Consider the following 15,193-nt stretch of genomic DNA (forward strand, 5'->3'; position numbering starts at 1 on the left):
ACCGGAGCTTTATGGTAAAACAGGATTCTGCTGTTTAATTTCAGTCCTTCATCTGCAGTTTTATTTAATGAATATCTGAGCCTTAAAGACACAAGTGTTCTGTTTATGAGCCTATTCTGCTCAAGCCACCTCTAAAATTTGATATTTTGATGATTTAAGACATTTTAATAATGACTTTGGATAAGTTTGAAATGAGCTTTTAGTTTGTCCTCTTTCCCTGAGCTGGAACAGGAAGAAATGGCCTGGAAATGTATCCGTGTTCCTCAGCGACTCCATCTGATCAGAACCACAGGATCCTGCAGCCGACTCAGCGTGTTCTGCTGCTCTGGACCGATGCAGGTTCCTCTCATATCTCAGAGTCTGTTGTCTTAGTTTTTGTCCACACGCAGGTCGGGTTCTGAGAACTGGCACTCTGACCCACTCAGCTCACACAGCCTATGACCTGGATTTTACTGAGCCCTGGAAAAGTATTCACTCTCCATGCATTTTCTCTCATATTATAATAATATTTGTAATATTTCTACAAATCATATCTGAAGTTTGGTGTGCATCCTCAGCCCCCTTTCCTCTAATGGAGGAAATAAAACCACGTGCAGCCAGGTGCCTTCAGAAGTCACCAAAGAGTCCCCTGTGTGGAACTGAATCCAAGTCTAACTGCAGAAGTTCTCTTTCTGGCACCAGAGGTTCTCCAGAGAACATTAGAGAACAAACAGCATCATGAAGAAGATGGACCACCCACTGACCTACCAAGACATGGACGTCCACCTTAACTAACAGGCCAGGTAAGGAAAGCATTCCTCGGAGGAGCAGCCAAGAGGTCCATGGTAGCTCTGGAGGAGCTGCAGAGATCCACAGCTTAGATGAGAGAATCTGTCCACAGGACAATTTTTAGTTATGGAGATGGATGGACCTAAATCCAGGACAATCCTGGAAGAAACCTGCTAGAAGCTGCAGAAGACCCGAAATCGGGGTGGAGGTCCACCTTCCAGCAGGAAAACCACCCAGATCATACAGCCAGAGATACAATGGGTGGTTTACATCAAAGCATGTATTAGAATGGCCTAGTCAAAGTCCAGATCTAAATAAAATAAAGAATCTGTGACAAGACTGGAAAACTGATGTTCACAGATGTTTTCCATCCAAACTGAATGAGCTTGAGATGTTCCACAAAGAAGAATGGAGAAACGTTCAGTCTGTAGATGTTCAAAGCTGGTTGAGACAAACCCTAAAAGATCCACAACTGGACCTGCAGACAAAGGTGGTTCTACACAGCACTGACTCAGGGGGCTGAATGCACACCACACTTTTCAGATTTTAGGAGCTTTTCTGTCAAGTTCACAACTTTGTGTTGGTCTGTCAGATAAAATCCCAACAAAATGACTGAAAGCTGAAGGTCTGTCAACTAATTCACATATTTAAACATCTAAACAATAAAAGTGAGATCAGTCTGGCAGCTTCCTGTCAGATTTCCCATCAGCCACTGCGACCCACCTGTCTTCTCCACCACCATGGGCTCCGGCTGCTCCACAGGACGACCATCCACATGTGTGAAGACAAACGGTTTCTCTGAGGCCACCATCAGTCCCTTCCCCTGTGGCTCCACAGCTGCGTAATGAGGCACCGACTTCCCTCTGAGGACCCTCCTCTTCCTCACCTCGTACTTCCTCTCCTGACCTGTAGGTGGAAACCAAAAGATCTGATGATGAGGATTAAAGCAGGTTTTTAAACAGAGGTGACTTTCTGTTTTGAGGAGGTTCTTCAGCTGCTGGGACATTTTCTGATGAGAATCCTGATGAAAGAAGTGGTTTTATTTCTTTCATCAGGATTCATCTGAGGTCTGCAGATATCAAACTGCTGCATCTTTCATTCTCTATAAATCTCCAGAGGCTGCTCCTGTCTGAATGATTTAATATCTGATTTATTAACCAGAGCAGATTTCCTCCTCAGCAAATGTCAGGAACTTTAATGAGAATCCTTCCTGCTGATCTTCTGGGATGCAGCAGCTCATATCCGTCTGCACTTTCATTCAAATCATTTCACAGATTCATAAGAGAAGTCCCCACACCACCCACCGTGTCCTGCGGCGCTGCCCACTGTGATCCACTCCAGAAACACAGAGTATCCGCTTCCTTTGGTTTCCTGTGGGTCCGTCTGGACGCGCAGCAGCAGCACCTCCACGGCGTGCACGCCGGCCTGGATGTGTGAGACGCTGTGCAGGATGGTGAACGGCTCCCCCATGCGTTCGCTGAACAGAACCTGTAGGAACCGGATCATTGGACGTGAAGTTAATTAAGGCCGTGAGAACAGAACAAAGCTTCCCTAAAGTTTGGTGTTATCCTGCTTTCTCCAGTCCAGAACCTGTTTGGATCTGTGTTTCGGGTCATTGTCCTGTTGGAAAACCCAACTGGGTCCAAGTTTAAACCATCTAGCTGTTGGTTTGAGGTGAACTAGAAGATGAGTTATTTCATGCAGCAGTACCATTGGCAGCCAGCCAACCACAGAGCATGATGCTGCCACCACCATGCTTAACGCTACCAAAAATCCCTTTTCTCATTCGCCTGACCACCAAACCTTTCTCCAGAACCCATTTGGTTTGTCCATGTGGACTTCTGGAGTCCAGCCTGGAGGTGTCTATTCTGGAGCAGGAGCTTCTTTCTTGTTCTGCACCATCTCAGTCCATGGTGATGTTAAACTGGTTTCACTAGCAGCAGGGATACTGGTGTTCCAGCAGTTTCCAGTTCATGCAGGTTTGAGCCTTGGTGGTTCCTCGTTGGTTCCTGGACATCCGAACCAATGTTCATGTAAGGAGGACAGTTTGGATCTTCTTCCAGACCCTGATAAAATGGAGACCCTCTCAATAACTGGGACTTATGTACAGTTTGAACAGGAGGAGAATCTTTGATTCTTCACTTCCTTGGGCTTTCTCATAGTTCTGAGTGGTGTTCGGTCCAATGATGCTGTCAGACTAATGGCTTAAATGCTGCACTCTGATCCGGATCGCTAAGCAGAAGTTAACAGACATGATGATGAACGCATAAACATGAATACAAAAAACACAGTGGTGCAGTGGGTAGCACTGCAGCCTTGTAGCAAGAAGGCCCTGGGTTCAAATCCCAGCCTGGAGTCTCTCTGCATGGAGTTTGCATGTTCTCTCCATCCATGCATGGATTCTCTCCAGGTACTCCAGCTTCCTCCAACAGTCAGAATACACGACTGTGAACTGGTCTCTCTAAACCGCCCTTAGGTATAAGTGTGGATGGATGGGTGGATGGATGGATGGATGGATGGGTGGATGGATGGGTGGATGGGTGGATGGGTGGGTGGATGGGTGGATGGATGGGTGGATGGATGGATGGTGGGTGGGTGGATGGATGGATGGGTGGATGGGTGGGTGGATGGGTGGATGGATGGATGGGTGGATGGATGGATGGTGGGTGGGTGGATGGATGGATGGGTGGATGGATGGGTGGATGGATGGATGGGTGGGTGGATGGGTGGATGGATGGATGGGTGGGTGGATGGGTGGATGGATGGGTGGATGGATGGATGGATGGAGCTTGCTTCATGTTCCTGAGTTTTTGATTTCACAGCATCTTTTGTCTAAACCGGGCCTTAGGTTCTTTGCAGGTTCTCCTGGTTCATTCCTTCAGCTGTTGCACTTACTTCCCACTTCATGTGAGAGCTGTCACCCCTCTTGCCGGTGCGGAGGAGGTGTAACCGGCCGCCGCCGTCAGACAGAACCACCCAGGTCGCCGAGGTAAGGCTGAGGGAGGCGCAGAGCCGGTCCTCACCCTGGCTGGACTCTGACCCGATGCTGAAGACCTCCTTCGGCTTGCCCAGGGCCGTGTCCTGCATTCACATTATCACAATTATAGATTTCAGTTGATTAATGTAACAGCAACAACCACATTACAAACAGGTCCGATTCACAAGCAGTCATATAGATCCCAGTTCTGTCCCAACCCAAATTAAATCCGTCCAATCATATCATGAGTTTTATGGTTATCAGGTTTGTTCTGGGTTCATTAGGATGGGTGACACTAGTGATTATTTTCATTCTTTGCATGGTTTTCAGTTTGCTGCTTGTAGAATACAACAGAACCTTCAGCTTGATCAGGAATAGCCAAGTCCTGTTTGGACCTCCATACCTCAGCCATACTTTCCATCAGAACCATCAATCAAACACGGGTTCTTCATGATGTCGTTAAGCAGATGAGGAGGTGAAGCACTTCTTAGCATTAATTGTGTTTCTTAATATTCTTCTGTTTCTGTTGTGACCTCTGCTTCGGTGCTGATCCAACAGCATTCAAAAAAGCCCAAAACAAACACATCCAGACATGAGCCTCAAACAGCACCAACACTGGAGCCAACGTCGTTTATGAAGCACAATGATGGGATTTAGAGGAGCAGTAACAAACCCGGTCCTGGTTGAACCTCCATTGCTTTCCATCAGAACCATCATTCCAAGTGTAAACGGGTCACAGGGAGTTGGACTTTATCTGACCCAGTTATACCAGTTTTTCCAAAATCACAGATTAAGTTTTTGGATTTTTTCAGATTTTCCCACAGAACGTTCAGCTTGGAGTGCGATGATGGTTCTGACCCGGTGAAATATTCAGAATCTTTTGGGTTTACCCTCCTTTCATATCCAGATTCTCCATCCAAGCGCAGGTGTTTCTGTCTCCTTCCTCCCACTGCTGTTGGGCTTTTCTGACCAATCAGAGCCCAGAGTACAGAGAGACACGCCCACAATCGCTCCCAGTGGATTTCACCTTTGATGGTTCTGAAGAAACAGGTCATTTGTACACAAATGACTGCACCTCATCGGACTCGTCCGTGAAACTCCTTAAGTTTGCAGATGACACCACTGTCATTGGACTGATCCAGGACGGTGATGAGTCTGCATACAGACAGCAGGTGGATCAGCTGGTCCACTAGTGCTTTCAGAACTATCTGGAACAGAACCCACTCAAGACTGTGGAAATGATGGTGGACTTTCAGAGAACACCACCCCCATACACCCCCCTCACCATCCTCAACAACACTGTATCGGCTGTGGATCACTTCAGGTTCTTAGGAACCACCATCTCTGAGGACCTGAGATGGTCTTCACACATAGACACTGTTCAGAAGAAGGCCCAGCAGAGACTGTACTTCCTGAGGCAACTCAAGAAGTTCAACCTTCCACAGGAGCTGCTGGTCATCTTCTACACTGTCATCATTCAGTCTGTCCTGTCTTCGTTCATCTCAGTGTGGTTTGGATCATCCACCAAACAGGACAGGTCCAGACTGCAACGAATAATCAGGACTGCAGAGAGAATAATCAGAGCTGACCTTCCCTCCATCCAGGACTTATACAGGTCAAGGGTCAAGAAAAGAGCTGCTAAAATCTCTGCAGACCCCACACACCCTGCACATAAACTGTTCAGAGCTTTACCTTCAGGTGGCGCTACAGAGCACTGTTTACTAAAACCAGCCATAGAGACAGTTTCTTCCCCCAGGCTGTTTCTCTGATGAACATTTAATAGAGAACAAAACAACAGCATACAGATGTTACAAATGTACCTTTTTATTATATATGTGTATATTTGTATATTGTAAATTATAAATATGTTTATTCTGTAATGCAAAAACAGAACAAAGGAGCAAAGTGTACCGGAGTCAAATTCCTTGTTTGTATGAACGAACTTAGCAATAAATCTGATTCTGATTCTATAAGTTCTGTTTAATGTGTCAGAAATCCTCTAGGAAACACTACACACACATAAATGTGTGAGGACACCAGAAGGTTCTGATGCTCATGATTCACAGAGAAGCTGAAGGCTTCAACTGTTGGATAATCTGGGTAATAATCTGGTTACATTAAGGAGATAAACACCTGACAGATGGTTCTGCAGCTGCAATCGGATCCCTGCTGCAGCTCTCTGCTTCATCTCTCCAACATCCAACCCCTGAACCGTGCATGAAACACCTTCTAATTACATCCTAATTAACACGGTCTTCAGGATTTAGAGCCACAACGAGCTTCCTTTAATGGCGCCGCTGAAAGGCAGAAACACTGACTCATGGGATAAAAGTGGGATGATCATCATTTTCTTCAGTTTACACAAAAAAGCAGCATCATTATCTCTGATTACAGTCTGTGACTTCAGAGACATAAAAGCTGCTCAGTAACAGTGACAAACCTGGATCAGAACCAAGAGTCATTGCTATAATCACTCCTGTGATTAACCAAAAACACATTAACTTTATTATCTGCAGCAGACCCTGGACGGAACAGAACCTCCACAGAAACCCTCAGACTCCCTCTAATTTAACATCATCAGCAGGAAATCATCAACCAGTCAGAATAATAAGGCAACACTGCTGTTGTTGGACAACATCGCCACCTACTGATGACTCAGCCCCACTGAAGGTAAAAGATTTCAGCCTGAAACCAGAGAGGAAGAATTAAGGAATAAGCTGGAAATGTTTCCACCAGAACACTGTAATTATTTATTTAACATCTATGGAGCAAAAACAGCAAAGAGACCAAAAATAAAAACACAGAGAGACTCACCAGGGTCACAGTGAGGCTCAGAACCCGCCCTCGGCAGTCTACAAACAAAACGCTGTCTTCATACCACGGGTCGAGGTGCAAGTAGTTGTACATGCCAAATGCTCGCATGTGTTCCAGGGTGTACTGAGAGTCCTTCAGCTTCACCTCCTCCACAGCTGCAGCCCAGAGAAGAACATGAGAGGTTGGACAAACCATGAATAGAACCAGAATATGGGTTTATTCTCAGCAATGGGAGCTAAGGCTGTACAGTATACAAAAAAACGTGAGTTTTCAGTATTATTATTGAATACTGCAATAATGAATCATATCCCCAGCGTTCTCAGCGAGCTGTTGGCGCCGTCTCATTGGCTGTGGACATCAAGAATGTCCAACAGGTCAAATATATTATTTTGATGCAGAGCACAATCAGCTGAATGTGAGATACATCAGGCTGCTGCATCCATGCATCACTCTGTGATCAAATCTGCACCTTTAACTGGAGCAAGAGTGTCTATTTTAGATTTAAACCTTTTATTTTGCTGGGGCCTAAGACTGTTGTTGATATCTTTTAACCTCCGTCACCCCAGAAAGGGGTTAATGGCCACGACCTCCAGGAAGCACTGGAACGCCTTGCAGCTCAGTGGGAAGCTAATGTAAGTCTGAGGCCATGGTTCTGGATTGGACAACGGTGGACTGCCCCCTCTGGGTCGGGGGTCAGTGTCTGCCTCGAGCAGAGGAGTTTAGGTATCTAGGTTCAAAAAGAAGAGTGGTCATCTTGCAATCCAAGGGTTGTGGGCTCAATTCCGGCTTCCTCCTGCCACATGTCGATGTGCCCCTGGGCAAGGCACTTAACCTCAAATTGCTTATCGATCTGCAATCAGTGTATGAATAGTGAGCGTGTTAGAGGTTGCGTCTGGGTGAATGTGGCTCTAGGGTAAAGCGCTTTGAGTGGTCGATATGACTGGAAAGGTGCTACATTAATTCAGGCCATTTACAATTCAGGTGTCTTCTTAACGAGTCATGGTAGGATGGAGCTGGTCAGACGGGTTTGGGCTTTTCCTGCAGCAACGTGACAGCTGCTCCCGTTTGTTCTGGTGGAGAAAGAGCTGAGCCCAAAAGCAAAGATCTCGATTTACCGGTCCGTCTACGTTCCGACCCTCACCTATGGTCTTTGATATGGGTCATGACCGAAAGAACGAGAACCCAGATCCAAGCGGCCCAAATGTGCTTTCTCCATAGGGTGGCCGGACTCAGAGACACGATGAGGAGCTCCATCATCCAAGTGGACCTGCTGCTTCTCTGTATCGTAAGGAGTCCGTTGATGTGGTTCAGGCGTCTCAACACAGATCGGGTTCTAAGGTTACTTTGAAATCGGACGACCCAGAAACAACACTGGTGAGTAAGGCATCATTTCATCGTTAATAAAAGTAATTTTATGTATTAAATAAAGTCCATATGAGTGAGAGGTAAACTCAGTGGATCCATGCCTCTGTGTTAATGTGGCTACAGCAGTAAAAACAACCTTGGCTTGGTTTTATTCTCCTCTATTAATGTTAAATATTATGTTCTAGCTTTGCAGAAGAGGTTCCTTCCACCTAACTGCAAAAACCTTCTAAATGAGAGAAGTTCTGCCTTCTTTCTAGCTTTCTTAAATAAACAGCTGTGAATTATTTAGAAACACCTTCAGAAAGCCTGGAGAACTTCTGATCCAGATCCATTCAAATTATTACAGAAAAAAAGCTTGGAGGCAAAGAAGGAGAATCTCTTCAGATCAGGCCTGGATGAGAAGGTCACCGTTTGTTTTGTTCTTTGGTAATAAAGAAGCTGTTAAATGTCTCTCTTACTGTTTTATGTTTAAATCTCACAAAATGCAGATCACTGAGGCTTAAAGGCATAAAACGGACCAACAGAACCACGACTCTGTTAGTCTGGGTCCAGATGAAAGATTTCAGCTAACAGGACTGAGAGTGAGTGAAAAAGCAGCCAAAGCCCAAAGAAAGCTCCGGAGGGCCTCCAGAGCGCCTGGAGAACAGCTGATCCACTGTAATTTATTATACGGAAGTCTGGCAGCTTGGAAGTTAAATCTGAACCACCTTAGAACAGGTCTAGATGAGACTGATTTTTATTCTCAAGTCCTAGAGACTCGGACTAAATGTTTCTGAATTCAACTTGATAAACCTAGACCATCAGTCAGTTCCCTCTGACTGCTAACACAGTCCCTCACCTGCGTCCAGGTCCACGGTGTAGGTCGGGATGGGGTCCAGAGACAGCCTGTAACTCTCAAAGTTCGGGTCCAGCAGGTCTTTGTTGACCTTCAAGGTGTAGTTAGCCTCAGCCATGAGTGTTAAATGCTAATAACTTGTTTCCAGACCGGACACAGCCCAAACTGCTGATGAACAATGTTGGCGATAAAAGATTCCACACGGAGCCACTTCAGGGCGGACCTTCAGGTGCATCATGGGAGGTTGAGTTCTTGGTCTATTTATCTCAGAAACACGTTTTAAACATGATTTTTGAATATAAGAATAATTGTGTGTGTATTTAATATTCTATAGAATGTTTTTTTCTGAAAGAAATGAGTCCATTAGTGGACCGAAAGGTCCTTTATTGCGAATCTGTTCCCAGCGGAACCATCAAGCTTCAGGTCGTCCGGAGGTCCGACCTAGCAAAGGGAAGATTTAACGGTATGTTCGGGCTTTAACCACAGTGCTGCCTTAAGCCCACATTTCTGTTGTATGCGTTCGGTTCCGAGCAGATCATGAGCAAAGAGTACCAGATGAGAGCGGCCATCAACCAGAAGCTGATAGAGATGGGAGAGAGGGAGAGGTGAGTCTGCGCAGATAGTTATGACTGGTTCCTCTGCAGAGACAAAGATGATGATGGTAAAATAGTAAAAGTCATTTATTAAATGTGTTTGTGGTGAAACTGCGTGTCTGCAGGCTAAAGGAGCTCCTCAGGGCCAAACTGGTGGAGTGTGGATGGAAGGATCAGCTGAAAGCTCACTGCAAAGGTGTCATTTCCAACATCATTTTATTCTATAGCAGCTTAGAAAACTCAACATTTTCATCATTTTCATCCATCAAGAGGCTCAGAATGTATTTAAAAGAGTCCAGCAGCAGTAACTGAACCGTCATTTTCTGTCTGACTTATCAGTCTCGTCTCTCACATAACTCTGCCTACCACTGGTGCTTCTGTTCATTCAGGTTTCTTCACAGCTCTCTGAAGGTCCCATCACAGTATTTGCATTAGGTTGATGCTGGACTTTGACTAGGCCATTGTAGCTCCTTGATTTTGTTTTTTCTGTTTTTTTTTTTTGCTTTTCAGCCACCGTTTTTGGGATCATTGTTCTGTCAATGACCCAGTTTGGCCTCACATTGGACTCTAGAATACTTTGGTATACAGAGGGGTTCATGGTCCTGTCAGTGACTGACCTGGGCACCTTGCCTCGGAGTTGTTTCCCAAACACCAGGGTTCCTAAAGGCTCTTCAAAAGAATGGAAAATATAAAATTTGCTTACACATTTGGCATAAAGGAAATAGACTGGAACAATCTTTGATTCCAGATGTTGTTCCTCTTTTTGTTTTCTGACAGAAAACATTTTTAAACCTTGCAACATAAATGCTTAAGTGTTCAGTTGATTTTGTTTACTTGTGCACAAACATGCACATAGCCATAGTTTTAGATCACACTTAATAAAATGACTGAAGTTTAACAAGTTTAGACATTCGTTGCAAAAATCTGAGGAAATCTGACGTATCAATCTGAGGAAGTAAATCTTCCTTTATTTTACTTTTAAGTAGATATTTTGTCCAAAAGAGTTTTACTCACCATCTATTTTTTCCAAGGTCACACTTGGTGAAAAGTGTAGGAGTTTGGCATTGGGACACTGAAGCATAGTTCTGTCCAACATGGTCCAAAACATCTCTACTTTGGTCTCATCTGTCCAGAGGACCTTGTTCCAGAAGTCTTCTCCTTCATTCAGATGCAGCTTTGCAACCCAAGTCCTGCCACCATCTTGCTTTTAGAGACAAGAGGCTTCCTCCTTCAGTTCTTTCAAACAGCCATACCGTTCAGTGTCACGAGCGCTAACCTTTAACCTGCTAACTGAGGCCTGTAGAGTCAGAGATGGAGCTCTTGGGTTTTTGGTCATTTCTCTGACCTTCACACTCTGACCTTGGGCTGAATCTGCTGGGTCATCCACTCCTGGGAAGATAGGCAGCTGTCTGAGACGTTTTCCTCTTGGGATGAATCTTCTTCTCTGTTGAATGATGGACTTCAGATAGTTTGGAGATGACCTTCACAGGCTGCTGAGCAGCAATAGTTTCTTCTCTGAGGTCATTGCTGATGTCTTCCCATCTTGGGATTATGTTAACCTTTATGGTCAATAGCAGCAAACTGACAAACTGCTGCTGGGATGGAGGTTCTCACTCTGATGATGATCCGTTAATTAATGTATTTAATCAGAAGCTCCTGACTGACAGTTTCCCTTTAATTCCCGTGGAAGCAGTTACTTTTCCGGTTTTTCTTTTCAACCTTTTAAGCAGTGTCATATTTTAGGATCCAGACTGAACTAGAACCTCCCTGTTCTACAGTATTTAACACTTAGAACTGTCCAGTCTAGACTAAATTATCCTGAATTTTACAAAACTGAAACTTTGTCATTTTTCCATCTTTGAGGTTGTTTGTATAAGTTCAATAAATAATTCTGTGTTGGATATTTAAACCAGACCCAGTTTAACCGCAGGGCCAGGTCAAAACGATGTTCTGTAAGATGTGGAGTCCAAAAGCATCTGTCACTAACTCAGAAACTGTCACAGTGAGTGAGTTGGATTAATAAATATGTCAGATTAAAAAGAACGGATGTCACAGATAAATCAACGCTAAAAGGAATAAAGCCTGGAGAATTAAACATTTTCACTTATTCACATATAGGGGCGGCTGGGGCTCAAGTGGTGGGAGTTCATCCTGTAACCAGTGGGTTGCAGGTTTGAACCCCTAACCTTGTTTGCAGCCTAACTTCTGCCAGTCTGCCTGGGGCAGCTGTGGTTATAATGTAGCTCACCACTGTAGTGGATGAATGGATGAATGACTGATTATAGAGGAAGGCGTTTTGGGGTCTCTAGGGACCTGATAAAGCACTATACAAGTGCTGGCCTTTTTAGCATCTTGTTTTACTTCCAATCATTTACTGGAAAATGATCATTAACCGACAGCTTCTGCATTTCAGCTGAATATTTGTTAAATAAGGAGAGGACGTAAAATGTCCTGAGTTGTGTTTTTATCGCAGGTTGGATTTAATTCAGCTTCAAACTTGCTGAAGACCAAATGATTTATAAAAAGTGATTGATTTTCCCCTAACACTGACTGGATGTTTGTGATGAATAAACCTGCAGATGTGATCAGAGAGAAAGGCCTGGAGCACGTCACGGTGGAGGACCTCGTCACAGAGGTGACGCCGAAAGGCCGAGGTAGCGCACCGCTTCAAACACAACAGCAGGGGGAGGAAGCAGGACACAAATAATCATCACTGCACTGTAGAAGGGACGGGGTTATGTCTAACAAACCCCAACCTTAGCTCAGAAGACTTGAAATGATCCTAATGATTGCACCTCAGCCACTTCTAACCCTGGATTGGATTGAGCCAAAGTATCCTAATTGTTCATGTTGGATGTATGGAAATTAAATTTAAACCAGGTTCTCCAAACAGGGAAATCCAGGAAGTAATAAGTAAAAATCACCCAACTACTGGTACATATAACTACCATCTTTAGAGAAAGAAATCCAGATATGATCAAGTTTAGTGAAAAATAAATACTTTAGGCTAAAAAAGCAGCCCAAGAATATCAGAAGTGGTACTTTATTATATTTTAAAAGATAAATACATTTCCATAAAGTCATATTTGAGCCATGAAATCTAAGCTTTGAATCCAGATTCTGCAGAACAAACAGACCCCACAGAAACTGGACTCATTGAATCTGTCTCACTTTATGAGATCAGTTAACATTTAAATGGGTCATTCAGCAAATGAACTTTTAATTAACCAACAATAAGAATAAAAACAAATACATTTATCAGCCAAAAATACATGATGGCTTTAGAAAATAAAGAAATCTGATTGGTGGTTTTTCAAGAGAAACTGAACAAATGGGAAAAGAAATCATTCTCAGACATGATTTCATTAATTAATCACAAATCCTGAGATAATGAAACATTCCTGGAGATTCTGAGGTCTGTGCGTCTCAGCCAGGTTCTCCTGAGTCCAGGTGTGAGATGATCAGCATCCAACTTGCTCTAAAAAACTAGACACACACAGGCTGGAGCTGTTAAACGTGGCTGGTTCTGACCCTAACGACCCTACAATATTAATATGTAATAAAGTCTCCGTGGTGATGTGTGATCTGGGTACAGTTAGCATGAGTTTATCTGGTCAGTTGACATCTGAGAACATTGTTTAAATGCTTTGTGGAGCCCCAGAGCTGCAGAGCAGTCTGATTGCCAATGCTGGTCATAATGCTATGCCTGAAAGGTGCATTAAACCAAGTTTAGGCCATAATTGAAAAGATTTGTGTGTTTGTTTCTCTCCTATTTTTTGTTTCTTTAAAATAACAGAGAACTTGTAACGAAGCGTCTCTCATTGGAAGATGTTTCCGTTTACGCGTTTCAACTGGACTTTAAAGCAGGCGTGTCCAAAGTTCAGCCCGGTCCGAGGCAGTTCCAAAGGGGCTGATGCAGAAGCATTTTTCTTTAAATATTCAGCACTTTCTTGCTCTGAAACAGGCTTGGGAACACCCACTCGTTAAACCTGGTTAAAGAGGAGAAAGTTCTCCTTTTGTTGCTGGAATTAAACTCCAAACATTTTCTAGACCAAAAATCTACAAATTATTTTATTCAAAGTCTGAGACCCTTTTTCTGGCCGACAATAATTTATTCTTTTCTACTTTGTTTCATTAAATATTTAATGTTTCAATTAACTGCTGAGCAATATCTACACTAAAATAATTTAGCCTCTGAGTATTTTTAATCTGGCGGTTTTGTTCAGTGTAAAAAGTTTGGACACTACCGCTTTAAAATCACCGTCATGTTTTCACGTCATTTTTTATTGAGCTAAAATGAGTGGCAGTGAGAAGACAGGAACAGACAGGTGTGTGTAACAACCTGACCACACACACAGCAGACAACCAGGTTCTGTCCTCTGGAGAAAATCTTGAGGAAGCGGAGCAGTTTGTCCTAAAAGCTTCTCAGATTGTAATGGATAAATTTAGCCTTAAACAGCTCGTTAGTCTTAGCCTCAATGAACTGTTTAAGGAGCTCAGACCTCCTAACATTCAGCTGTGTTGTCTGCTGACAGGTGTGTGTAGTGCTGTTGTATTGGTGTGTGTTGCACATCATGGCTCTGTGCTTGTGTTCCTGTGCAGCGCTCGTACCGGACAGCGTGAAGAAAGAACTCCTGCAGAGAATCCGAGCTTTCCTGGTTCAACACGCTGCGCTGTGAGGACCACTCCTCCAGTTACTGTGAATAAAATCTGAACTGATGTTTGTTCGACTTGTGACTATTGCCTGATGGCGATTTTATTTTCTGCTGTGTGTTTTGCTGCTGTTTTGGAAGAAAACCAATAAAGTTCTGCCATGTGTGGAGTCTGTTTGTGTTCCTGTCTGATGGCGTCAGACATCCTGATGACAGACATGTTCCAAAAATAAAAATGTAGAAGTTATGACAGAAATGTTGTTTGTCTGTCACACTGAGGACGCAGAGTGTTGGGCAGGAATTCAGAGAGTGTCTCACTCAGATGAACTGGGTTTACTTAAACAAATACTTCCAATTTATTAACATTTACAAAATGCTTAATTTTTCATCTGTTGAGTTGAATCAGTCTGAAGCCAAGAAATTCTTCCGGTCTTGTATTTCAGACACCAGTACATACGTAAAAAGTAAAAAGTTGTTTTTCCTGCTCCAACGTTCCCATTCCAACATTTCTTCTGTCATTGAGGATCCCAATTCAGGAGGAATTCCAGGTGTCATTTTCTCCCCTTCTTCTGGCAAACATTTCTGAAGGTGTCCATAATTGTGGGGTTGTCTCCAGTATCTTCTGCTGGGGACAGGTTAGAACTTCAACCAGTTCAGCAGCTGTACCATCCTCTTCCTGAACCAGGCCTTTGGAAAGTGGTTTTTCATCATCTTCAAGAAAGATGCATGCATGAACTTCCCTGGAGAAGATGTGGTCCTGAAGGCAGCATATAGAGAACTGATCCTTGTTCCCACTGTGTGATGGTCCATCCCATAATCCTCTGAGTCTGGAGAAGCTGACTCCTCTGCTGAGGTTAAATCAGGCTTCTTCTCTGCTCAGTAAAGTCTGTGGAGGCAACTCTGGATTGTGGAGCTGGATGAAGGTTCTTTGTTTTAAATAAGTTCAAGGATTTTCTAACATTTGGTGTCAGACTGGAACTTCTCTGAACATCTACCCTCAGACACTCAGGCTGTGATGGATGTGAAGATCTGACATGCTGAGTCTGGGTCCACCTGAAACAGGTAAAAATAGTTGGGGAGTTGAAACCCTAATATAGTCTATGCTTGGTATACTCATACATTCACAGGAAGTGTAGCAAAAATAAGTGTGGAAAAACCTTGCATTAGGATTTCAGACTCCTGTAAAGTG

General features: G+C 43.8%; 2 protein-coding genes across 2 annotated transcripts in view; one reads left to right on the forward strand and one right to left on the reverse strand.

Annotated features, from left to right (window-relative positions):
* nudcd1 (NudC domain containing 1) overlaps positions 1–8,977 on the reverse strand; it is a 35,163-nt gene extending 26,186 nt beyond the window's left edge. The window contains exons 1-5 of the mRNA XM_047384183.1: positions 8,763–8,977; positions 6,560–6,714; positions 3,664–3,849; positions 2,073–2,256; positions 1,492–1,674 (exon numbers count right to left, since the gene is read on the reverse strand). Coding sequence (XP_047240139.1) covers positions 1,492–1,674; positions 2,073–2,256; positions 3,664–3,849; positions 6,560–6,714; positions 8,763–8,877 — 823 coding nt within the window. The 5' untranslated portion in view covers positions 8,878–8,977. The remainder of the gene's footprint in view (positions 1–1,491; positions 1,675–2,072; positions 2,257–3,663; positions 3,850–6,559; positions 6,715–8,762) is intronic.
* A 188-nt stretch (positions 8,978–9,165) lies between these two features.
* LOC124879553 (transcription and mRNA export factor ENY2) lies at positions 9,166–14,174 on the forward strand. The gene is made up of 4 exons (XM_047384184.1): positions 9,166–9,364; positions 9,478–9,548; positions 11,932–12,006; positions 13,955–14,174. The coding sequence occupies exons 1-4, from the start codon at positions 9,297–9,299 to the stop codon at positions 14,029–14,031; spliced, it is 291 nt and encodes a 96-aa protein (XP_047240140.1). The 5' UTR covers positions 9,166–9,296; the 3' UTR covers positions 14,032–14,174.
* The last annotated feature ends 1,019 nt before the right edge of the window (positions 14,175–15,193 follow it).

The sequence above is a fragment of the Girardinichthys multiradiatus genome, chromosome 13 (assembly GCF_021462225.1).
Source record: "Girardinichthys multiradiatus isolate DD_20200921_A chromosome 13, DD_fGirMul_XY1, whole genome shotgun sequence".
NCBI lineage: Eukaryota > Metazoa > Chordata > Actinopteri > Cyprinodontiformes > Goodeidae > Girardinichthys > Girardinichthys multiradiatus.